The following is a 27,567-nucleotide window of genomic DNA, read 5'->3' as shown; positions in this document are numbered from 1 at the left end:
TCAAAATTATAGATACACATAAAACTCCTGTGAGATGTAATGGACATTTGCGTGCAGAGCTGCCTGGCTGGTCCTGTGTGGGATATGGTCCCTCATTCTCCATGTCACACAACAGCTTGGGCACGCCACACTTCCCCATCACCCTCCTGAGCCCGAGTTCGAAATAGAAATTGTAAAACCTATCTTAAACGTCAGTATGGAATGATCTCCCATGGAGAAAATATTGTGTTCACAGCTCCTCTCTAAATTAGTCTAAGGCAGAGAGGAAAAATCTCTGCATTTGCTGGGGGCTCCTTTCACCATGACTTGTAAAAGAAGGAAAGGTAGCTGCTGAAAACTCCACTCTGAGGAAAGCACAAGGACCCCATGAACTGAAGGGAGACTGGAGGCCACTTTTCCTCCCTTGGGAGAGGCACAGTAACTGACTAAACACTGTCATATCACATTCTCCATAATCTGCCATGAATATGCGATCACATTCAAATAAGACAGTGACACTAAAAAAAAAAAAAAAAAAAAAAAAAAAAACTGTGCAGAGGAAAAAAAATCTAAATGTTAAAGTTCCCATGTTATAAAATAAATTCCCCATTTTATTCACAAGAAAGAAAGTCAAGCAAAAGAAGATACTCATGGCACAGAGGTTTGTTTTTCTCACTAAATGGATTTGGATGTATGAACCATTGTGGCTAAAGTGCGTTCTCCTAACACTGCGAAGGCAGAAAATTAGTACTTTGCCAGATTTTGCAGTAAAACAATCAGTTCTTCAGCCTGTGGAACTGATATGTAGGCATTGTAGAAATACCTAAATTGTAAAAATATAATTTGAGGATCAATAATACAGGCTCCAGAAGATGAATCAAAGGCATGTCCCTAAAAACATTTCTGGTCTATGAAAAAATGGTTCTTTGGAACAGGGCGGGTATGAGACAGTCTGAGCTTTGAGGATTAGATTCTCGCAAGTGAGTCTCCTATTTTAAGCATGGGAAAGAAGTCTGATGTGCAATTACCATGTATATAAATAAGGAATCCAAGTGCCAAGTGTTTAAAGAGGCCAAGAGCAAAACCTGTCCTATCAAATGAACAAGGCCAAGAATACTCTATAAGGAGAGAGGGGGGTCCTATGTTTAAATTAAAAGATCACGCATTTCATTTGCTTTTCTTCATACAACTTTATCATTCCGTCCTGTTTAAATGAAGAGGCCAGGCTGAACCAAGGTGCAGTCACCTTTGAGTGTCAGCTTCGGCTCTGTGACCTCAGGTGCAGGGATGAGTGGAAACAGCCTTCTGGGACTACTGTTTCCTTCTTATCACCTCTCTCCTTAGAGCACACGCTTGGAAGCACCGCGATGACTTGGAAATACAGACCACTAATGTGCAGTTGCTAACAGACACTCCATGGAGACATGGAGTTTAATGAGATAATGTTAATACGTTTTTCAAAAACAGAATAGAAGTGAAAAGGACTGTCAATTGTCTGCATCACTGGAGAGGAACATTAGTCTGGGTGATGGAAAGTTGAACAGTGCTGGCCACACTGCCACCCAGGCGGCGGGACCTCAGGGGCTCCCTTCATTTCTCAATAGAGGTAACCTACCATAAAAGCTAACGGTTTGCTCATCAGCCTTTGGCCTTTATTATCTAAATTTAATCCCGACAGACACATTGGGAGATTGGTTCTATCATCTATTTCATGTGGACATGACGAATGGAAGGCTGGAGAAATAACAAAACTCACCGAGGATTCTGTAGCGACTGCCCGAACCAAAGTTAAAGTAGTTGATGAGGAATAAAAATCCCTTCCCTTTCTTACTACTGTCCTGGAAAAATCACTCCGTGGATTGAGTTTTCACCCAGATGGAGGAAATATTAATTGTGCCTAGCTCTACGTTAGGCTGAACTCTTCTTGTTCCTAAAAGTAGGGGTGGTTGTTTAAACTGCACCACTATTAAATGCATGATTAGCCCTTAACGAAATGATATATCCACAGTTCCATACTGACTTTTCAGAAGACTAATTCTCATTCTCAGTAAAAATGAGAGGCTGTTTTGCCTGAGGCTGTGGAGAGCCCCTGTGTCGTCAGCATTTCATACCTCCTGACAACAGATCTAAGATTCACAGCTCAGAAGAAGACAGCTTTCCTTGGATTCATGGCTTCAGTCTATGGTCACCTGACTCCGTGGCCACCCTTTTGACCTGGTATGTAAGACTCAGTTCCAAATGAGAGGAGCATATACCAGAAGGTCCCTTTGCCTCAGCAGATGGGACTGGGGCATAAGAAAAGAGAACGGAAGAGAGGAAGAAAGCAAAGGGAAGAAGGGAAAGAATAGAAAGAAAAGTGTAAGACAGAGAAACAAGAAGCAGGTTGGGTGGTCCAAACAATATCCCTGGAAGGCCACATGATCTAGTTTTCCTTGTCTGGGTTCATCAGGATGAGGCATGGGTAATGATCAGGTCTTCAATGCATGGCTTTGGTTAGGCAGCCATGTGAGATCAGATGTTACCATTGACTGCAAGAAAACCATTACTAAGAACTGTTGAAGTACGAGGTGTGCTTCATAGGTACGAGAGTGAGGAAGGGTAGGGGTCACTCAGAATTCTGTGACCTCATGACAAATACCTAGATCCACACTTGCTGCCCGTCATTTGTATTTTCCTCGAACCCCTGAACAGGCTCTTATCTCTGTCATTTTATTGCGTCACTAAGGCAATTCAACTTAATAGAGAACTAAATGGCAAAGCTGATCTAAATGCTGGACGAAGAAGATAGGGAGCCAGATACCAGACATGGCAACAAGATGGCAAGGAGGTTAGGTTCTGTGTGGAGATTTTTCACTCCCAGCAGAAAGGAAGCAGTGCCAAGAAGACACTACCCCAGAATGAGTCTGTGCAGGCTCCCATTGCAAACCCACACCTTCCTCCAAGAAGATTCCCGAGGTATGGAAAGATAAAGAGCTGCAGCAGTTTGTAGGATGTATGGAGAAACTCCACCTCAATATTCAGTTTTTTTAAAAAAATAAGCTCAGCAGATGTCACTCCTAATCAATAAAGTACCTTCTAACCTGAGCGTCAGTGACAGTCTACCTACGGGACTCCCGACAGCTACAGCCCATGAGAGAGTACCGGTAGGCTGGGAAGAAAGTGACAGCAAAGGCGAGTGAATGCTCATAGTATCTGCCACCTCAGTAAATATCACTGCTGGTAGAGAAAGCAGGCACTCAGCAATCAAATACCTTTTTTAAGTATGTTGTTATAATTTGATATTCTTTATACTATGCCTGAATTTTAGCATGCCATGGTCCAGGAGCAGGGATGGCTACAAGCATAGACTAGTGTAATAGCTACTGATTGATATCAAGGTGGTCTTGATTCCTCTTCGGAATCTGTTCCTAACATATAACAAACTGTATCAGGGAAACGCACACACATACACACTCACATACACACACAGGAACACACATGCATATGAAACGAAGGAAGGTGTGATGAGGGTTTGCAGTGGTTTTAGTTTTCTGGGCTTTTTTTGTTGTGCTTTTCTTTTGTCCAATACTAGAGATTGAACACAGGGCTTTATCCATGATGGACAAGTTTTCTGCCCCTGAGTTATATTCTCATTCCAAGGTGTGGCACATTAAAATGATGTCTACTGTTTTAGGTACTACGTGTAAGAAACATCATTTCCCCATTATAACAGTAGGTGTGACTCTACACTTCATCAAGTTGTCTTTTCTTCTCAACTCTACACTCAGAGACAATTCAAACTAACCAGTGTTTTGAAATAATGCTGAGAAGGTACAATTGGGTGCTGCTGTATCAGGGCAAAGGGCACTCTTGGATTTAGCAACCATTACTCTATCATGAAATGCTTCCAAAAGTAACAGAAAGCTATGCCAATGGTTTTCATAGGGCATGATTTCCTGTGCTTGCCACAGGTATAAAATAATCTTATTAGCATTGGTGTGGAGGGTGAAATGGGGTTACTAATCTTGCCAGATACAGGCAAATGGAAAAAAAATGCAATTACGAGTAACAAAAGTTAGACATCTAATCATTGCACACTGTACTTTCTGTATTATGAGTAATACATCATCAAATGCTATATACTAATGCAAGCTTAAAATGTTAGATAAATATATTCATAGAAACAAATATAGAGAAAACTCTCTTTCTGCGTACTCCTTACGATCCCATAAATCACCAGCTATAACATAATGCCATTCCTTTATGCCACTGCTTCCTGAACTTTCTCGTTCCCCTGGACCTACTGAATCTGCCCTGTGTGGATTTACTCCAATACTTTTATGTAGGGTAGGAAAGTGTGCCAAGTTGTCATTTTAGAGTGTTCCCAAAAGAAGGACTAGAGACTACCTAAATAACCGAGACTTCCCTGCGCTCTCTTGGCTCTCCTCCACTCACATGAGCCGCTGAGTGTTGTGTACTTCTTAGAGATACTGCCCACTGTCTCACCTTTGCCTTACCAGTTTCTCTAATTATATGATGGGTTTCAAAACCTATGACATTACCACCTGCCCAAATTTTATCATATTTAACCTTGTAAGGTATGTTCAACTAACTATTTATATACATATAAAACCTTCATAAGGAGAGAGAAAAACCAAGTACATCAGACAGGTGGGCCCCAGCTTTTTTTTTTTTTTTTTTAAATAAGGAACTAATTCCTTACTGACACTTATAAATGAATATTTAAAGCACACAGTTTATGTTGACATGTCAATGCAATGTATGCATTGACGTCTAAAGCTATGTGATTCCCAGCAGCAACAAAAGCACTTGCAGCAATCAGATCTTGTTTCCTAAGCCTCATTCGCCAATGGGAGGAGGGCTGCTAAAATGAAAGGTGTTTAGAGAAATGACTGATGCTAAAACAAAGACAGAGAACAGAGAACGCGTAATTATAAATAGAGATTATTGCATAGAACCAGAAATTATGAGAATTTTTTAAATAAGGAGATGAGTTTCTTTTTTTTTTTTAAAGAAACACTTAAAAATCTTGTTGCACCCACCTCACTCACCCCTCCCCACCTGCAGCAGTTGAGAGAGTTGGCCCTGGGGTCACGAGAGGGTGAGATGGCTGTCTTTAACCAGCTGCAGCACTCAGCAGAGCAGCAAGGACTACAGGTGAGCCAGGCCTGAGGGTGAGAGTGAGGGAAATCTGCCATCTCCACTCATCTGCCATGTAGTGGTGTGGGTACCCTCCCTGTCTGGGTCTGAGAGTAAGAAGAGCTATCCCAGAGGGCATGAGACTAATCCCTGCTGACTGATGATGGTAGGTAGCATTGGGTGGCTTAGCCAGAGCTGTGCTGGAGAGCTCACCTTGGTGGTGTGAATTGGGGAGAGCGGGCAGGCTGTCCAGCTCAGCGACCACCCAGGCCTCTGAGTTGACCCATCCTAAGTCTGTGAATAGTTGGGGCATGTGAAAGGACCAGTCCTGCTTCCAAATGATGAAGGATCTCCATGATACAGGGTAGCAATGGGATGACTAGAAAGTGTCCTGATGAAGAGCCAATATCGATGGTCTCACAGAAGACAGAGATCTTGAATCAGACCAATGACTCAATGGCAATAGACATTTGCAAATGAAAATGTGTGGACAGAGGGGAACTCTGTGGGACACTCTGTGACATACTACAGCTTCCAAGGTGAGATGTTTTCGATGCTTTGTTTTGCTGGTGATGGTTGTTCTTTGGTTTGTGTGGGATTTGGGGGTTGGAGGTTGAAAGGGCAAGGAGCAGATTTGAGGGGGACGGGAGATGGGTGGGACTTGGGTACATAATGTAAAACTCACAAAGAATCAATAAAAAGTTACAAATAATAATAAAAAATTTTAAAGGGGTGTTGCACTTAGAGGAACATTTCGAACAACAACAACAAAAACAAAAACAAAACAAAAACAAAAACAAAAAAAAAGGAGCTAGGAATCACTGTAGTTAGGAATTCCAAATAACATACAGGATAGATGGTCATTTGATTTGAACTCAGACAGTACTTTTCAGTATAAGATTGCTTCATTACAATACCTAGTATGATAATTTCTACAAACCAATCATAGGTCAACATACATGATAACAGGATAACTACATAGTAACTACATACAATTCTCAGCACTGTAGGACCTTGATTGCTCTCAACAGTTCTAAATTTCTTTTATATAATGCTACAATGAAGCTTCTTTGAGAAGTTAACAGTAGAGCTGTGTGACCCAAGCCAATCCTACCTTGTATTTATACAAAAAGAAAAGGTTGCAGGAAAGGATTTGGGGTGCACACACCCAAGTTTCAGAAGTGTCGTAATCGTATTTCTTTACCTGAGCTTTGTTAACAGGAGCGCTGTTCAGCAGCACAAAGCTTAATGGGCCTGAAGCACAGGTACCACGGAAGCCGCTTAGGGGCTTTGCTGGTTTTGCTTTCATGAAAACGTTGGATGTTCTAAGCAAGAAAATAGAACCCAAGTTCCCTTAACATTTCCCTCCCAGTTTTAAACTCCGCCCCGGCATCCATGTCAAAAGATTATTGTTTCGGTTAAATCTGAAAATTAGTCCATTTCAAAAGATCACAGGACATCTTTACAATGCTAAGTGCCAGCCAGCCTTGAAAATAGGGTTCTGGTTGCAATTTTGTAAGTGGAAAGCAGCCAGAACCTTGAAATTGAATGCCTCTTGCATAGACAATGTCCCTACCCCGCGGTGCAGACTGAGGTGGCACCTGTGGAGAGCCAGTGAGCTCACCTCTCTGTCGTCCAGATGAGTGAGGTGACTGACCACACAGCCACAGCCCCGAGCAAGGACTTCCCCCAGCTCTGGAATGAGGAAATGTGAACTTCTACTTTTGAAGGAAACCCAAGGGTTCTGGTGCAGAAAACCAAGGCACCTTGGTCAAAAGGCAAGAACTGGCTTGGTTTAGAGCCTAGGATTTTCTGAAAGTGAAGAACTTTCCCTTTGAGGATCAGCGCCTTGCTGTTAAATTCCCCAAGTATTTCCACTGGAAACAAACAGTGAGCCCCCCACCCCCACCCCTTGGGAACAATGCTCATTTTGGAGCCTAAATGCTTTGTGACTCTGCAGATTTCAAAACTTCTCACAAGCACAAAAAAGTTCTGAAACATCTGTAAGACACTATGATCAAGAGATTTTTTTTTTTAAATGATAAATTGTCTAACCCCAGAACAATCACATTTTTTAAAAGAAGGAAGAGTTGGGGTGTTTGTTTTTTAAAAAACAAGCTAAATTAGTTCATTCATTTGCTTGCTGGGCACTCTGAACTCAAGAGTCTGGTTATAGCTTTCTCTCTTCCAAAATAGTCAATCACCCTGGGAGAGAATGCATAAAACCTGCCTGAGAATGTCACCTGCTGTCTTCCTCCCAGTGTGCGGCCCTGATGAAGGCTAATCCTTCTGTTTACTCCGAAATAATTGGAAGGGAGAAGGAGATACTTACCGAGCTGGGGCTGGAGTGTCGCCTAACCTTGGGTGACTCTTTGCCAGCAGAGGAGGATTTGAAGTTAATGCAAGCATTGTTCTCTGAATGGACCCTTTTGACTTGATTGGCTGGTTTCTCAAATGGGTCAAAAGTGCTCTGTGTCCTCTGAACCCTGACTTTTTTATCTTCAGGAATTGTGTCCAGGTGCTTGATCACTGAATCCATTCCCTGGCAGTTCCGGGTGGACATCTTTGTGACGCATATCTGGAAAATAAGAGAATGAATTGAGGACTCTTGACTAAAACACCATTATCCCTAAATGTGATATGTTTCTGCCCTAGTGTTCATTTCAATCAAGAAATACCGAAGAAGCTCACTATATTATTCTGTATAAACTTACCAACTCACCACGTCCATCTTAAGGTACCCACCTAAGACCAAACAAAGAAGAGCATGCCACAGGCCACATTTACAACAAGGTTCTTGACTCTGTCTCAGATTCTATCATCTGACAGCAAGTGGATATTTCTACATCATCATAAAGAAAAAAAAAAAGGATAACCCGACTTCATGAACAACTACAACAAATCACAAACCAAAAACAACAAAAACCCCATCCACAGTGGATCAGAAGGGCACCTACTGAGGACCACTTTAATGGATGAAAGGTGTTACTTTGTTTCAAAGTTTTATGTCTGAAGACAGGTTGAAAAACCTGCCCCATCTTGACTTCATGTACAAATTGGAATGAAACAGGAGTCAGTAATAAATAATGAGGATGGTTATGGGTTTTTCTTGTGAACTCCAAAGCTAACAAATTACACCACCAGTGGAAGACCCCTGGGGACACTCTGTTGAAGGCTGTTGACTTTCCAGATCTGGGCCCCTGTTTCCCTCCTACCAGCCAGGACCCCCCTCTCAGTACAGTTTCTTTAGTCCATTGGTGTTTTGTCCCCAGTTTACCACATTGTATCCCAACTCTTCCATGTTTGTTCTATACCCTCTAGAAATTCTGGACTTTGCTTACATCCTCTAGCTTTCCTGTGGGGGAGGTGTCACACTTTTGATTTTAGGAGTCCCTAAGGCCCTGTGTGAAAGCCTTGGTGGTCCCCAGCTGAACTTTACTGAGTGTGGCAGAAGTGTTAGTGGGGGGGGGGGGCAGCATAAGGAAGTCAGTCCATTGGTTCTCTGCGTTTCTGTAACTTCAAGATTCTAGAACATTCTCTCCACATGCTTCTTTCTCTCCACCGTCTCTCCCCACCACCCCTGCTTCTCTCTCTGGCTTGCCCTTGCTCTCAATAGGACTCAGAGCAGCCATACCATGAGCAGCTTCGCTCCACTCTGCACCTTGGCTGGGGTGTTCTGCTTTGGCTCAGGCTCCTGAGCAACTGTCAGGCTGAAGTGTGGAGAACTATGGTGGACACAGAGGAACCTCTCCAGGTTTCGAGGGACCCCAGGGCATTGTGTCAACAGAAAACCCACACACTAAGTCCACAGTTCTCTCTAAAGGAACTGTTATTTTAAATGAAACTGCTTTCATGCAAAAAAATTAAGAAATCAATTTTTTTTCTTAAGTAAACAAGTATCTGCATCGCTCTATGCTATCAAGTGAGAAACACTGGAAAACATTTAATACAGGCCCATATGGTTCAAGTTTAAAGATCAGCTTTTGGAATAGCATGGATGTTGACTCCATCTGAAGAGCAAGTGCACCACATACATGCTCGGTGCCCAGAGAACCTAGAAGGTGGTGTTGGAACCCCTGAAACTGGAGCTACAAGCAAGTAGATGCTGCCAAGTGGATGCTGAGAACAGAGCACAGGTCCTCTGTAGGAGCAGTAAGTTCTTGGGCCTCCTCAGTCTTCTCTCCAGCATCTGTGATTCAACAATTCTTGACCTAAATTCTTGAAAGTAAGGACCATTGCATCCTGCTCCCATAATGCCTTGCTCGGTCTTCTTGGAATCCACCATATATAAAAAGACCCATTCAAATAATTAATCATCATATGTTTGATACAAAAGAGCAGAAGCTCTGAGACATCCATCCAAAAGCTACTATCTAAAAAGCACAGTCCCGAAACTAACATAATAATACATATGTTCATGAAAAGCTCTCTCCAAGATCCTTTAGCTGGAGATCATTGCTACAGGTAGATTCTAAAACAACACCTAGTATCTCCTGCCTTCGAATGGCTCCCTCCCTATTCTGTGCAATTAGGAAGTGACACCATATATCATATTGTTCTACATGAAAACATTAGATAAGCTGGTAAGACAAACAAAACTAAGAGATCTCTGCAGTCAGCAAGGTGAGGGACTAGTCTGAAATTCACCAATGATGATCCTGAGGACTCTGAGGCCATGAGGTATAGCATGAGGAGACCACACCACTTCACACACAATAAAAGTAGCTCTGTGGGCATGTTAGAGGACCTTGAGCTCCCGCTGAGACCCACCAACCTGATTTCACCCTGGAAAGATTTCAGCAAAGAAACCCTGTGACGCATCCAGACTTTCAGCTTACTGGAAATGAAATAATAAGCATGTGCCTCCATGATCCTACATTACCTGAGAGTAGAAACCTAATATGCACATTTTACTGAAACAGTTTGAAGCACTCTGATACCTGGACAGGACTTTAAAAAAAAAAAAAAACAGAAAATCCACCACCACTACCACCATCATCATTGTCATCATCATCATCATCACCAAAAAAACCAATAACAACAAAAACCAACCACTGCTGCATGCATCAAAAACAAATCCAGGACAAAAGAAGCAATGGTCGTCATGACCACTGTGGGTATCTACGCACTAAGTACCATCCACCACAACTTTATAACTGCATGCTTACTCTCAGACTCATGAACAAGTTCCTTCACATAATTAAGCTTCTGTACAATTGTGCTGGTCTCCAGTACAGCCAGGCTACCATGCATCATGCCAGTATCAACACCTTCTTTGTGCATGAGTCTTCATCAAGGAAAGAAATCTATACTGAATTTTCCACATTAAGGCAACGTAAGCTCTTCTGGAAGGGTGTCATGTGCCCAGTATTAGGGACATGGGACATAAATGCAATCTGCCCATCTCTGAACTGTGAGGGCAACAGGAAGCCCAGCTCAGGTCTTCCTGAAACACCTAGAGTCAGCTCTGCTACCCTTGCACGCCCGTCTAACAGGTCTGGAGACCCTGTATTTTTAAATGCTCTGGTTCTGAAAAGGATCCAACCAAGTGAAATAAGAACAGTATTCATTCCTTGACGAGAGCTGCCATTTCTAGCCACTCTTAGCATAAAGTCATTGAGTGAATAATGTAGACCCAACAGTGGGAGAGGGCCCCAGAAGACACGTTACATACTACACTCCCAAAGCCACATCTTCCAGTGATTCTCTCTATACCTTGTTAGCAAGTACCTAACAAAGATTTCTCTAGCCAATAAAGAGGAACCCATTCATTCCTCTCCAACTTTTATATTCATCTCCACTGCATGCCTGGATTCTGGCTGAGGTTGCGCCCCCCTCCCCCCGTCGCCACCACCACCACTGAAGAAAATAGATTACAGCTCACAGCACATAAGTGTCGAAGGCAGGTTGGAGAAAAGAATCACAGAAAAAGAAATGGAGGCTAGGAAACCTCTAGCTATTCAGTAGGAAGCTAGGATCCTTTTTAAAATACCAGGACAAATGTTAGCAAGAGAATTGGTCTAATAGAGTTCCCACTGACAAAACTGTGGTTGCTTATTCAGCCATCAAAAAGAAACATAATACTGTGTTTAAATCGAATGAGTTACTAAAAAAGATGAGTTAAATATAATTTCAAATGACAAAAGCTACTAAAGGAGGAACAGCAATTATGATAGAAAAAAATGAAATACAATATATCCTGGTCTTAACGCAGAGAATGTTGAACAGCCCCAAAGGCTAGACCAAATAGGATGCTTGCTGAAGACATGGATGCAGCTCAGGGCCTGGGGTGGGGAGAGGGGAGGCTGCTGAGTAGTATCTACATAAAAACAAGACTACTGGTCAGCTCCAGAGATAACAGGGCGAGCCAGCCAGCAGCGCAGTATGCTGAAGGGTAGGTAATGTTCCCTGAATGACATATTACAAAATGCACATCTGGTGGACAGACAATAGACTGCAAAAAAATAAAAAATAAAAATCCCACGGGCAGAAGGAAGCTTTTAAAGTAACTTAACTTTTAACAGCATATGTGAAGTAACCCCTAAAAGAGGAAAGTCGGTTTCACTGCCATCCCATGACTCAAGTCTGAGTCACTAATTTAGACACAGCAACCAAGACACCAAATGATCAACAGCTAAGATTCTCTAATCCATGCAATTATTTAACTGGAGAGATAACATAATATCAAGAACACATAAGAAAGAATTATTATTAAAGGTAACTTAGTAGATCTATAATGCTTAGGAAGGCTTTAAAAAAAACACAAAATTATCCAACCTATCACATTGGTGTCTTAGAGCAGGGCACACACAGATGCAGCAATATGACTTGCAGAAATCATGTTGTTTATTTAGAGTACAGGAGATATGTTAGAATCATGAACATTGGCATGTGAAAGCAGGGCAATTTGACTAAATCGATAATCAGAGATTAAATACTGAGAAAAAAATAAAATTTAAATATTTAAAGATTGATATGTAAGTGTGTGGGGGAGAGAGACAGAACATATGCACAAGAGAAAGAGGATACATGTGTGGGTACCAGCAGAGGCTAGAAGAAGGTGCCAGACAACTCAGAGCTAGTTATAGGCAATTCTGAAGATCCTAATATGGGTGCTGGAAAACAAATGCTGGTCCTGGACAAGAACAATGTGCACTCTTCACCATTGGGCCATTTCTCCTTTCCCCCCAAATTAATTTTAACTGATTTTATTAGCTACACATATTTTTAAGAGCATGAACATTGGGCCATGCACAAGGAGTAGCGGCTAGAACTGCTCCAAGCACAGACTCAGAGCATTCCGTACATCATCAGCCTCTACCATCTGTTGCGTGGACTTTTGGATGAAAAGCCTTCTTCTCAAGACAAGACACAACAGTTTGAAAAAAATTCCCTCTCTCCAGAGGCCCTTTTGCTGATTCAATCTCAGACACTTAAAACAAGCTTTGTTACGAATCCTTTCAGTGACTGCTATATCCTGCACACTCATACTACAAAGACTCCTTTTAATTAACAATCTCAACAATCCCCCTCTTCCATAGGGCGATGACTTTGTCTTACATTCATTTGACAGCCCTCCATACCAGTTTGTCTTCAATGGTCCTCTTGAAGAATCTGGGAGATTTTTTTGCTGACAAACTCATGAAAGCACACGAGACTTCTATAGTTTAAACGTAGCCCTCCCAAATCATGGGAGTAGGAAGAAAGTACCTTGGGTACATGTGCCCAAGGCCAATCACAGTAAACAGACACACTGTCACCCCATATGAAAGCAAGGCCTGCCAACACTAATGGGAATTAAGGAGATATTTGCCCCAGCTGCGGGTTTTCACACTTCATTTAAAAACAGAACTGACTAGAGTTACATAAACAGGGCTGCCTGGTGGAGCTTGAAAACCCTTAAAAAGAATAAATCATCACAAATACCAGAATAAACTGGCTTTTCCTTCCAGTGAAGTCAACAGAACTTAAAATGTAGGTGAGAGATGCAAACACAGGGAGAAGCTTGTCTGAATAAGTCTGGCCCACTTACTGTTTTCTTACTGTGTTCTATGAGAATTTTGTAAAATTCTTTCCCACTTTTCAGCTCCTCCCAGATCCTCCTTGGTTCCCTTACCACTAACCTCATGGTCCTTCCCTCTAATACAATTAAAAACAAAAAAAAAAAAAACAAGAACAAACAAACAAAAGAAAGTCACTAAAAAGCCAGAATACAATTTCCGTTGGTTAACTACTTCTGAGAATGAAGTGTGGTTGATACACCCAACATCACTCCATTGAAGAAAACTGATTTTCCTTCTCCCCAACAGCTATTGTTTGCAAATGTTTTCTTGGTTTAGGATGGGACTTCCCCTCCTTCATGTTGAGCTTCTGGCTTGAGCTTGGGAAGGTTGTGTGCATGTTGTCCGTCTTTATGTGTTCATTTGCTCTGTTGTGCCGAGAAAAGACTGTTCCCTTTAAAAACTCATCAATCACCTCTGACCCTTTTAATGTTTCCACTGCCACCCAACCCCCCTACACACACACACACACACACACACACACACACACACACACATAAATCCCTGAGTCTTGCAGAAAAAAATTTGAAAGACACATCCCACTCAGGGCTGAGTACTCCTAAGTCTCTCATACTCTGCACATAGTCCAGATGTGTTCTGCACATTGCCCAGATGTGTTGTCATCTTCTCTAAGAAGAAGCTTCTTTGATAAGGGCTGAGTAATGCATTGTCTTGTGAGTATTGCAGGAAGTAGTTTTACTGCTATGCTAAAATAGTAGTAGGTCTTCCCTGGGGCTGGATCCATGAATTGCTTAGTTTCAGGATCTCAGTCTTATTAATAATATCCGCTATCTCGTGGAGTTGCCCCATCCATCCTTCACAGAAGTTTGCTAATTTGTTGGTAGACCCTAACTTGGTTTAAGAAAAGAAGACAATTTAAAAAGAAAGAAAGAAAAATAATAAGAGTCAGATCATTCAAACAGCATTAGAGTCTTCAAAAGTCAGAGTCTGACCTATGCGTTTTGCTTTGCTTACAGCTAGGTAAAGCCTAGACAACTGTCTACTGAAGCCCCAGCGATACACGTGAGAGAGCACAACTTAATTCGGTTAAGCCTGGCATTCATTTACAGTAAATTCATTCAGGCTGAAAATTGTCCCTTTGAATCAGCCATTTTCTGGTGATTGGCATGTCTCTAAGATCCCAGAGTGGCCTTCGCTGCTTGCTTATCCCACATTCACAGTCGAAGACAGCTACCAGAAAAGAATGGCTTTTAAAAACACCAACCAAGTTGACTCATGTCAAATATGCACCACACATCTAACATTGCCTAGGTCATGGTCTTCAGATGCTCATGAAAAAAGTACCTATCACAGGACCAGTGAAAATCATTGGATAAGCACACGGCTGACAATGCCATACATTTGTAGCTATTTCTGTTATGTGTGTGTGTGTGTGTGTGTGTGTGTGTGTGTGTGTTTTAATTGTATGTGACACCCATGGAAGACTAAGAATCTTCTACTCAACAGCTACTCTCAGAATTACTCCTAATCGTCATTTACAAGGTTTGCTGTAAAGTCTTCCCTCTCCCAAAAATATGTTCTTAATTATAAAGCAAAAAGATTCTATATTTAATGGAATTTCAGCTAGAAAAAGATAGGCACAGAATTATGAAAAATAAAAGGAATTTATAACTCCCCTGGACCAATACCCAGGATCTCCAACCTTGTTATTTTAACCTGCCATGTTGGAAAGGACAGCATGCTCTCTCATTGCAGGCTGTGGTTTCTCTTTTTCCTCAATTAGTATGTGTTTGCATGTCTATTTGTGCAGCTATGTAGATAAAAATAAACACATGAAACAGAGATACAGAATGTGTTTACTGTATGTAGATACAATGGTAAGTGTTGGATATTTTATTATTTATCATTTTTTCCCAAATTAAGCGCTCTGTAACAATGTTGACTAAGACACATCACTCAGACCAATGTACAGTAAGTCTCAAACATTCTATGCCTCAGCCTTCTCATTTACTAAACAGTTCACTGCGTACTTGGCAGTCACTTTGACCTTTACTGCTTCTAGCCTGAAAGTGGGTCGCAGGTAATAACTAGTGAATGTCTTTAAATATATCAAGTGCCAGGCAAATAAAATCACTTCTTTGTGTTTCCTTTCATATGTGGTTCCTCCTCAGGATTTAGACTTCAGAAAGCAGAGGGGAAGTACATGCCATAAACACTTACTTTGGTATCTCCGGACTGATAGGCTCATGAACTGTGAGATCACAGGGTCATTTCTCAGTGAGAGCAGCATGAACATTCTGGATAAGCAATCAATCAATCAATCAAGCAAGCATGGTGACGCAACTCCACTGTAGGACATCTGGCAACCTTGGTTCTATTCAACGGTAGCTCTAACCCTGCATCAATGTCATTGCTGCAGCCACAAATGTCCTGACTATGAACCATATCACTTTTAGACTGTGCCTCTCAGTCTATCCTAAATAACTGTTGCTATCATGCATTTGTACAAACGGCAATAAACCCTGCTTTCCTATATTTTGTTGGAGCATCAGGACGCTTGTTTTTATTTAGCTGTTGTTATCTTTCTCGGGTGCTAAATTATATTTCAGGCCCAAATTATAAATATTTGAGTACATAAACCAGGTTTTCTTTTCCTTTAATGTCCTAAAAGATAAGGGTATCATAGGAAATAAATGCTCTGCTAATAACTACTCAGTGATAAGTCTTTTCCTTTAACTAAAAGTAGGCTGTCTTAAAAGTCACCCCCAGGTACTGCATTAAAGGAGCCCCTCTCTGAGTTGAGGTCTTTTCTCGTCAATGAAAATGCTTTCACCAGCTGTTCTTACTCACCAGAGTTCAATATCCATTAAGGTGATCCTGCTTTCAAATGCTATCTTAAATATCCATTCGTCTGTAAATATTAATTGTAGAAAATGATGGGTTAGGGTAACCCATCATTTTCTCACACACGTTCACACATACTCTTATCCTTCCTGCTGGTCCCTTCCTCTCTGCAGATAGTTCAGGCTACTCTCATGTCTCTTTTTCCTCTAGGTTCACTAGGTTCTCTACACAAGAGAAGAAGAAATAAAGGTGTAGTGCTGGTGGCTCTGAGTCTGTTTTATTTCACCTATGACCATCCCTAGTTGTATCCATTTTCTTGCAAATGGCATGATTGTATTCTTCCATTCCATGTATCTCCCCATGAAACTCCACTCTGTGCGGAACCACTTCCTGTTCATCTACTGATGCTGAGCACCAGGCACCCTCTCTTGACTCTCACACATAGAAATGCAATAATCACAACTATGCCGGTCTCTCTGTGCAATGCTAACTCTAGACTCCCAGGAGTACACACCTAGGGATGTTGCAGCTGGATCCCATAAAGTCCTGGCTGAGTCTGAGGAACCTCTCTACTGACTTCCATCATGGACACACCGACCATACATAAAGACTTCTCTTCCCTTTATGCCTACCAAGATCGGTCACTATTTTGTTTCTTTGGGAAAATGAAACCTGCATTTCTATACTGACCTTTTCCCTGGATTTGACCTAATTTTATCTAATCCCTGCATCAACTAATAGACAAAGCTGTATGAAAACGGACAAAGCTGCATCATGTCATCCTGCCTCGGAAACTGCAGTGTATCTGGGATCTAAGGTTTATTATCAACGAGCTGGACAACTGTTTTATCGGTGCTAATGGGGTTGTGTATGTATGCTTCAAGCAGCTGAAGTTTTGGTAAATGGTATACACATAATTTTATGCAGCTTTCTCTGCTATAATACTATAGTACTGGCTTCATGTGAGATGTAGTTTGCTTACAGGACCAACAGGTGCAGTCATCTACTTATAATACTCGAGTGTCTTCCCTTTTTAATTTACAATGATAAATTTAAAGCAAAGCTTAATGATGACGCACAGCAAGGTAAAAGTAACGTCTCTGTTATTACCTGAGGCCTACATAGGATCTTTGTCAGGTTACTATCCTTAGGGATTCACACGTCATCTAGGATGCTCTCTACCTTGCTGCAGGCCAACAGGAATGGCCCTGCCTGGAATGTCAGGCCCACCAGGGTCCTAGCACATTAGAATCTAAGTTTTAACAAGATGTCCTGTGGATTCTCGATGGAGACACAGTGCCCTAGATAGACTACGTGTTGATATATTTTTGCTGTTATGGTCAGACAGAGAGAGAAGTCAACTCTTTCAGAAACATACTTTGTTTTCATTTCTGCATACCACAGGAGTTTTTGTTGAGCATATTGCTGTCTTTGGGCAACATTTCTCCTCGAATGTTCCATAAAATAAGATGGCCATTTCAGATAATTAGTAGTATTATTATTAGCACTGAAATAAAGTTTCCTAGCAATATATAGTGAAAGTGTATAAACATCCTCTCTTTGAAGACAGAAAGCAATGATAATCAGGTAAGAATAAATAATATAGAGAGATTATTACAGCACACTTCCCACCTATAGGTTGGTGTGCTTATGTGCTGCTAGTAAAGACATCTGTATGTTCTAGTAAAGGTTTCGAAGTTAACATCATGTCTATTTTTAATATCATTAACACTTTTCTCATAAGAATTAAACCCACAACTGTGCTCTGCTAATTTATCAAAGTTTATTTGGTCTCTTAAAAGGTAAAAGGTTTACAAAAAAGTTATTGCTGTATCTAGAAATACACGTTTTTAAAGCCATAGGCATGTATAAAGCACTGTGTACCTCCAGTACAATAAGCCTTGCCTCAAGGAGAGAGCCCTCTGCCCACTTGGCAGGATAGAATAATCCTCCCCAGACTGAAAAAGTACATGGGCTTTGACTCCTATTCCATGAATGGAACACCTTTCAAACAACAATGGTCCCAGTCAAATTTTATTAAGAATTCCAAAAGGTCAAAGAAGGTTTATACAAATTCTCTGACTCCTGCTTCATATCCCCAGTTATAATCTGGTTAAATACCACTGGGGGGAGGAGAGGGGGAAGGAAGGGAGGGAGAGAGAGACACATACAGAGAGAGACAGAGAGGTAAGATTTGCCAACCTACAGAATCCCCACCACTGCAAGTAGAATGCCCATTCTCAACAGAACTGACACATTAAACCATGCAATGTAGCTCCCAATGCATGGCTGATTAGTTTCTTCATCCAGACACTGCTGCTTTAAAGCTTTCAAGAAAAAGACTATCCCTGCCCAAAAGGACATGTTTCTCCTCTTTCAAAGAATGTGCAGGTCTAAATACAACTCTTCTTCGATTTTATAAAGCCTTTGGCCCTGCCTGCGAAAAGGGGAATAGCAGTGTATTTCCAAAAGATACTCCATTATGCATTAGTGGGGAACAACCTGGCCAGGGAGATTAACTAACATGAAAAACATGAACTACAGAAATTTAAAATCTGAGACCCTGTGCCATTTAAGAAGTCCTAAGAGCAAAGCAAACAGGATGGGTCTGAAATCAATGTTCTGTTCTCACCAGGACGGCCTGCTGCCCATGCTGGAAGGCCGGCTGTTTGCATGCCACTTTTAAGAGAGACCATAAGTGACTCCAGAAGCCCTCATCTGTCAGAAAACCTGTGCAAAGGTCAGTCCTGGGCGCCTTTGCTGTCCTGTGGTCTCCCTGCTGAGCTTCTCTGAACTGCTCCTAGCCTGTTTGTACCGAACCAGACCAGCTCTGTCTTCACATCTAGACCTCTCAGACAGCTCTCTATTTGGTCCTACATGAAAGACAAAGCATCTGGAATGTACAACATTAGACAACGGAAACAGAAAATAATACACTAGTGGAGAGATAAGACCGATCCTGAATTCTTCTCACCTGGAAACTAAATGCTGTTCTGAAGAAGAAATAAAACGCCCTACTATCATCTTATTCTGAATCACATAAATAATAAAGACACCTCCCGTCACCTCACCTGGATCAAACATCCTTTCTAATAAAAAAAATATATTTTTCTTATTGGCTCAGATAATAACTTAGCAATCATGGTCAGGGGTGATGTTGCAGTGTTTAAAATGTGATGTTTACCTTCCAATAAAATCAATCTAAAAACAAACCTGACCATAGAATTCTGGAAAATATAGGAGGTCACTGAATGTAAGCTTGACATCAATGCTTGCAGAGCATGCTATGTAAGTCACTGACCACACAGCCCCTGAAGGGAGACACAGGGAACAATGAGCCTTGGGGTGGGGAAACAAAAAACAAAAACTGCAAGTGTCTTTCAATGCAGCGTTCACAATTGGTCCATCTACCGGGAAGAGCTAAAAATTTCAGCAATAGCTATCCTGTAATAATCAGTCTCCTGATTCCAGGAAGACCTGCTCTGTCTCCCCTTCCCACAACAGAGGAGTCCACAGTGACTCCTCACTAATCCAAGGTGAATGGAGCTCAGAGGCAGAAGGTAAATATCCTGCTGAATGCCTGCCACCTGAAACAAGCCGGTGCTTCCACAGACAGTGCTCTGCCAGAGGTTTTTTTTGTTTTTGTATTTTTTAAGCAGGATCTCACTAAGGAGAGGAACTGGCTGCTGGTTGAAATGGTGAGGACATTTCCAGACCACACACCTTCCCTTAGACTGGCGGGGAAAACAGAACTGGACAACTCTGTTACAGCCTCCTGTTTATCTTCCTCAGTCCTGAAAAGTTCAAAAAGGCTCATATGTGCCCTCTAAGGAAGCAGCGGTCTGGGATCTGGTATGAAGGTCATTGTTAGAAAAGAGAGGTGGACATCACAGGAGCCTAGATGCCGAGACGCTGGTAAGGATTATGCCTAGCCATTATGGAAGTCTTCTAGAACAGCGAGTATGAAAACTACCTTTGACACAATCTCCCAGTCTCTACCAAGAGCTGTAGGAGGCCACATCATTATCTCAATTTCATAGGTAATTAAAGTGAAACACACGTGAACCAGAGCCGCCTGTCCAAGGCCACACAGAGAGTAAACTCGGGAGCAGAGATTTATTGCAGGACCAAACTACAGAGGAGAAGCTCTTGACCACAGTACACACACCCCCTAAGTCCAACATCCTAGAGGAATAAAGGAAGAATGAATGGGCTTCACCTGCAAACCTGCCCGTCCATGCATTTCCCCCCCATACAAAAGAAAAGGAACTCCAAAGCCACACAGAGTAGCTGCCATGTAGTTTCCTGGCCTGCCCTTCCTGCCTCCCCTTCCACCTCATCACCAAAGTAAACATTCACTTAATTAATCTAATTCGGAATCTGCCTCACGTGCAAAGCCAGGCGATAAGAGAGAAAAGCAGAGGAGGGCGTTAGGGATCATTAAGGACAGGACGCCATTCGTGCTGCTTGCATCTGTGATCTGAGCGCTTGGCCTCAGCTATATGTTGAGGTGAAACAAGTCACTGTGACAACAGGAGATTCTGTGCCGGAGACAACGAGAGGAAGACCCAGGCCACCGAGAAAGAGGGATGACTCGGTTAACGAGCACTGCTATAGCGAATCTTGCTCCCCTGTGCCTTGAAAAGGGAGTTGCCAGCACTGATCCAACCCTGCCAATGATCTGGCACAGACTTTGTCCGATCAGTTGATCGAAAACAGACAGATGGGTCTGGGTGGGGCCATAACATGAACTCATAAAAAGAAATGGTCTATTGTGTGGGGGTAACCTCTTGGATTTAGAAGGGGCATTGTGTAGGGAAATTCAAGAAAGAAAGATTTTTATTGATGAAGCTAAGCTTGCCTGACTAATGAAACTTGTTTATTGTGGTATCAAACATATAACCTCTCTCTATTCTTCTTGACTAATCCAGAGGCCATCTAGGGGTTTCTAGTTGACTGTTCACTAAAATCAGGATTAGGGGCAGAAGGTAGCCCATGGAGTGCAGAGGAAGCCTTCATCATCTTCACCATCATCATCATCAACGTCTTGGCTTTTACAGAGAAAATGGTAGCTATTATTTTATGGCTTGGGATGATCAAGAAGCTCTGCTCTGAACATGGATAGGAGTAATTACCGCAAAACACTGAATATATTTAATAATGCCAAAGGACTGTAAATTTAAGACTGGTAGGATTGGCAAATACTGTGTAATGTATATTTTAAAGACAGCTTAAAAAAAAAAAAAAGTAAAAGCATACACTGTCTCTTTCACAATTACCAAGAGGGAAAAGCAAAAATGCGCCATAGGTTTTTTTTTTTTTCCTTCGAAATATTTTTTCAAAACAAGATCCTAAGACCCACTGGGGCAGAAACCAGATAAACCTGTTCCATTTGCCGGCACAGAGTAGAGTTCCCACAAATGTTTGCCCACGATAAAAGAGGCTCCCCCTAAGCAGTCATTCCACTGTCTAGAAAGTTCCAGATTTACTTCTTGTGAGAGAACACAAGGGTAGAGACTGCAGGGGGAGAAGGCAACATTACTATGCCGAAGCCCCGCCTCTCCACTGCTGCAAGCATGTCTCCCGGCATCTTACACTCAGCACACAGCCACCAAATGCCTGCATGCCAAAGACACAAGTGGGGTTTTAGAATACATGCCGCATCACCGCTTCCCTAGACCCCGTTTTAAGCATCACTCTTCGGCGGATGCACCGGTCCTCCTGTCACGAGATGAAAAAATGAACCTCACAGCTTACACCCATGAAGGTAGAAATATGAACAGCTAGAACACAGCACTCTCAGATACAGACAGGTCAGACAGCATCATCTCAACAGAGTGAGATGAGAAACGACAGTTTGTGTGTCCTTTTACTTTTTTAGAGAATAATAAAGGACCGATCGAAACACAAGAAAATTCCAACTCTCCTTCGAACAAAATCCTAATGTTCATTCCTAGAAATCAAAGCCCAGTGTCATGCTAAATTTTTAATAAGTCATTTACTGTAAATCCTAAATTCCATCAATGTATTTCTCAATTAGCTTATAAGGTAATGAAATAGTCTTTCTTAATTTTATTTATTTATTTATTTATTTATTTATTTATTTATTTATTTATTTATTGATAGCACAAACTTATATAAAACTACTTTCTGATCAATATGCAAGTTACTGAAAATTTGGTCAACTAATATTCACTCACCACAGCATTTACATTTCAAGTTAATGCCTAAGTTCAAACATACAAGGTAAAATATTTTAAAGCAAATTATCAAATGCTGACATCCTTAAAATTCAGCACCCACATAAAAAAGGTGGACCCAGACAAATTCACAAGATCATCTAAGGTATTAGTCTCTTATGTAAACAATATGAAAATATACCCTTCAACTTCCACCCCCCCTTCACTAATTAATACCATGCCCCAATCAATTAAACAAATAGATAGTCATACTCTGCCGGGGTTTGTATTCCAACCTTGCTTGTCATCTTCTTCATGAACAGACAAGCCTCATTCTGGAGTACCGTTTCTACAACCCCAGCCTTTCATGCATGCAGGGGTTCTCTGTCAGCACCTATGATGCTAACAGCCCTCTAGTAGAGCTTAGCTGGCACTTCAAGCAGAACTGCATGAAGAACTACCACTTCTATGCAGGAAGGCAAAACCACTACAGGGACAAAGATGCTGAATGGCAACACCCTGACCTCTACTCGGCAATGCACACTTCAAGTGGGTGCATTTCGGGGCTCAAGGAGGAGAGGGGGCAAGCTGATCAGAGAAGCAACCCCAGATCTCTGATATGGTAGAGATATCGATTCTACTCAGATCTAATCCAGCTATATTCACAGACATTTGGTTTACCCAAAGGAGAAGTGGTCTCCCGTCCTTCAGTTGCTTGACTCAGAGGGCATTCAGCCAAGCAGAGCCAGGCAAAACCATATTCGAGATCTCTTTAAGCTTTATATATATATATACATATATATGTACATATATATATGTATATATATGACTAGTTTCCCAAGAAATCAGACTCAGCTATGGCAAAGAAACAGTCGCTGAACATTTTCTTCATCTTATCTCTGCTCCTGGTGTTTACAAACTCCAGGCAATAGCCTTGGGAGCCTCCTGAGACTGGCTGAGTAACCCCATCGGATTCTTAATTTAAATACCCCCGTTATCAATCTCTGACGATCTTGGCAGTTAAACAGAAGCGAGTAAGTGGAATGACATGCATAGAATGAATCCTTTTCAAGTAGTAAAGGAGTGAGTCAGGATTCAGACTTGCCGAGATGCTCCAAATTAAAGCCCTTGCTAGGATTCCAGGCATGCCCCGTCTTACCGCTCTGCTGTGGTCTCTCTCTAGCCGGATTCACCTGGAAGTCCTTTACATATCTCTAGCAGTGTGTTTGCACCAGGCCAGCCTCAGACAGCAACTGAATTCACATCTTTCTGCACTAGCAAGCTGAAATGGTACGGCCGTACTACAACCAAGAAAGGGGGAAGCACAAAAATTTCCAGAGATCACCCAGAGCAGCTGATCTCAGTGGAGCAAGACCAAAAAAAAAAAATTTAAAAAGGCCAACGGTTTCAGAGGAGCACAAAAGACGGTATCAAGAGCTTTTACGGGTCAATTTGTTTCCCTAGAATGATCTCCCCCCCCCCCTCTCCTTTTTTCTCCTCCGAACACGATGGACTTGCCTGTGGGGTTCCCAGGAAGGCAGAATAAGCGGGCTCTGCAGCAGCATTGCAGCCAAAGGAACCACACATAGGCTGGTCAGGCAAGCCACTACACACCGTCTCTCCAGAAAGATATTGATTTGCAATGCAGTGCTGCTTCCAAAGCATATAGAACGAGCCAGACAGCCAGTGGTGGCTGCACGCGAGGAAAAACATTTAATCAAAGGGATGCACTTTATCCTGCTCAATTCAGTTTTTCAAGGCACTCCTGAAAGCCAGAAAGTGTCCTGAGTGACAGTCCCATCAAATCATAATCTGAGGTCCTATAGATGGCCAAGTTTAGGCTACCGTCGTTAATGTTACACACGCTTGGGAAATGGCTTAATGTGTCTATATGCATACGTTTGTCATATGTAAATGAGACATAATGAGGACTCTAAAATTACCATGCACCAAATGCAGGAGGTTAAAAAAAAATTGTTTTTAACAGGTGTATCATTTACTGAACCCAAGTGACAGATGTATAGTTATGAGCCTGCAGAATTGATGATGAGCTTAGGACCCTTGAGACGCTCAAAAAAAAAAAAAAAAAAAAAAAAACAGAAAAACAACAAACCAAAAACAAACAAGCAAAACAAAACCCCACAAACCAGAGCATATAATCTTTAAGTAAATTGTGCCAAGTCATGCCACAGGGTACTGGGTGGCAAAGGAAAACTAAACTGCTACTCTCTTAGCGCCCCCTGCAGGAGAGAGGCTGATCTATCCCTCACACTTGTTTTGGGATTTCCAATGCCTGGAAAGAGAATCACTATGGTTCAAAAATTAAAGGTACAGCAAGACTGGAATAACTTACAGAGGAAATATTAAAGTGGCATGGTAATGTTGACTCATAAAGTTCAATCATACGGTAAATTTAGTATTGAGAGGCGGTAACTACTGTGCTAATGGTGGTGGCCAACACTCCCAAAGCCCTGGGCTTAAGTCTGTGTGTGGGCAGAGGCTGAGGAAGAACCATTTGCCCAGCCCAGCCCAGCCCATGCAAATGAAACACATCTCCTTCCTACTGTCACCCACATCACTGAATATCACCTGAGAAATAATCAACTTGATTTTTTCTGCAACTGGAAAGAAAAGTTCCTTCAAAATCCTTCCCCTGACCCTCTCCCCACACCCCAGGGAAAAAAGTTTGTTAAAATAAAAAATATTATTCACTTCCTTCCTCATAAAAACTAAGAAATAAGGGGGGTTATGGGCGCATGCATATGCATTTGCAAGCCACAAGTCGAGTTCAGATGCTGTTTCTCAGAAGCTGTCTACCTTTTATTATTTTATTTTATTTTTTTAAGTTTCTCAGTGGTCTAAACCACCTCCCCAGAGCTGAGGTAATAAAACTGTGCCACCATGCCTGGCTTTACACAGGTTCTGGTACAGAATTTAGGTCCTCGTTGCGTGAACTTTTATGAGGAAGGTAGCTCCCCATGTTACAAAATTTAGGTCCTCGTTGCATAGACTTTTATGATGGAGGTAGCTCCCCATCCCAAGCTGTCTCCCTAATATCAGAAAACATTTTAGTTGTGTGGTCACTGTACATGAAGAGCAGGCTCTAAGTTCCAAATGGCTTTAAAGACTTGAGATTCTGTATGGGATTGCTCATCCTTCCCATCCACAACTCTCCCTTTTGCAAAGCTGACATTGCTTCAAATCCGAATCATTCGGGATTTAATTATCTGTCATATCATAAAGTGCTCTTTTATTAAGGGTATTGTCCCTGTTTAAAGGCCCTGCATACAAACCATGCGATCACTGGCTGTTTTTTCACTACTCTGCAACACAAAGCTAGGCATCTAAAAACACTGATTAAATTCTTAAAATGACCAATCAATTTCCCCCAACTCCATGTTTTGGGTCTAAAATTATTGTAGGCAAACCCCCTTCCCACAATTCAATGGTCCCTGCAGCAATTATGTTCCAAGTCAGCTTGGCCACTTCACCACAACAGTTCTTAAGGTTTGCTTTTCCTGAAACTGCCGATGAAATGTTCTTACTTTCTAATGTGCTGCACACAGACAAGAACAAAAGCCCTGCCCCCTTTACTCTTTTGTTCTCTTATTCCACGCTCGTGTATATTTGTGTATACGGCATTGTGAACAGTCACGTTCTCTTTGTTCACGAAACCAAAGGAATGATCGGAAATAAAGTGCCCACTACGCACAAGGACCTGACACTACAGACGCATGAACACATAGCAAGTGACACATGAGATCATCTGCGGTCATCAAATGCCTGTGAGAAACTAAATTTCCAAGTAGATGAGATTAAATCTAACTCAAAAATAAACTTCAGATAATGACTTCAAACACTTCATTTAAAAAAAAAAACTATCAGGAAATGATTCTAGATAAATAAAACAAGTTATTGTAACGCAATAAAATAAGCTTATTATTGCACTAACAGGGGGGTCTCATTATATAACCCAGGATAGCCTTCACTGGTCTATGTATAGAGTCTGGCCTCAAACAGTGAATCTTCATAACTCATTCTCCAAGCATCCCTGGCAAAGTAGGCTTGTGACAGCACACGTCCGGGTACAAATAAGCCCCCCTCCGAATCCAAGCAAAGGGAAGACAAGAAGGTTCAACGGCAGAGCGCAAAGGGTCGTGTATAGCAGGAAGTTAGGCATTTTATCCCACGAGAAATGGTGGGTGATTGGTCTCCAAAAGGTAAGCCTTAAGGGATTATAGGCAGACTGGTGGGCTGGATAGGGCTTCTCACTTTTTAACAAGGAACTGGTGTAGAAAATAAATCTGGACCAGGGAGAATGGAGGGAAAATATTCTGGACGCAAGGACAGATGTCTGGACAAGACCTTAAAGAAGGCAACGGAATTAAAGTGCGGAGAGATAGAGGTGTTTCACTACTTGTTACTGACTGGACATGAGGCCCAGTAAAAAGGGGGAACCCAAGTACAGCTCTGGAAATCTGACATAACAAGGGGGAAGTGAGGTCATAAACAACAGACAGATATGAAGAAAAGGCAGCTGGAGGACAGGAAGCTGTGTTCTGGCAAAGGCATGTGTCTGTATTTGCTCAACAGCACGCCCCTTTCTATGTGCCTTGACTCAGTTCCCTAATATATGAGGTGAACCAAGATGCTGGTCCACTTACTTCTTGGGTACAGAACCAAGAAAGAGAAATCAAAGGAAAATGCGGCCCCAGACAAGCGTTCACACCCAGCTTCAGTCTGCCTGGAACTACAAGACAAGTCATTTGTTGCCTTAGGCAAGCAAGCAGCCACTGGCTGGGCCGGAAGAGCAAGGACTCCAGGCAGGGCTGGTCCCACTGACTGCAGAACTGAACCCCTTCAGTCAAGATAGGCCATTTTCCACTTCATCAAGGTTGACAACTGCTACATCCATCTTCACCTTCCCTCTTCTCTTTGCCGCCCTTTGTCCTGGACAACTCTGCTGGCCCAGGCTCTACTCAACTGAACTTGAGCAATCATCTCAGCACAGTCTCTTCCCTCCCTCCACAGCACACTGCACTGGTTCTGCACATGAATTTGCTTCCTTTATCTATTTATCTTCACATCAAACTGTACTAGAAACACTTCCCCACCCCACAAGGACCGAAGCTTCTCTATATTTGTCCTGGGTTTTCCCCAACACTATATAAATTGTAGAAGAGTTGCTATTGGCAGGAGATTAGACAAATCTGTGGGAGGGTACAGTCAAAATGACAAGGAGCATGGAGAACTGTGGGCAAAAGAAAATCTTGGTGTCAATAAATACAACTTTATGGTTGACCATAAAATAGCAGTAAAGACAGTGATTGGGGGGGAGGGGACATTGGTAAATTAATCACTGTTTTCATGCAATGAAGAACGTCTTTACAAGGGACAGTGACATG

At 42.0% G+C, this 27,567-nt stretch overlaps 1 protein-coding gene across 1 annotated transcript in view; it reads right to left on the bottom strand.

Annotated features, from left to right (window-relative positions):
- Positions 1 to 27,567, bottom strand: part of CDK14 (cyclin dependent kinase 14) — a 511,537-nt gene that overhangs the window by 386,604 nt on the left and 97,366 nt on the right. The window contains exon 3 of the mRNA XM_080936223.1: positions 7,451 to 7,696. Within this exon, the coding sequence (XP_080792349.1) occupies positions 7,451 to 7,696 (246 nt within the window). The remainder of the gene's footprint in view (positions 1 to 7,450; positions 7,697 to 27,567) is intronic.

The sequence above is a fragment of the Micromys minutus genome (assembly GCF_963924665.1).
Source record: "Micromys minutus genome assembly, chromosome: 23".
NCBI lineage: Eukaryota > Metazoa > Chordata > Mammalia > Rodentia > Muridae > Micromys > Micromys minutus.
Note: the sequence above shows the minus strand (reverse complement) of the source record. Positions and strands in the feature narration are given on the sequence as shown.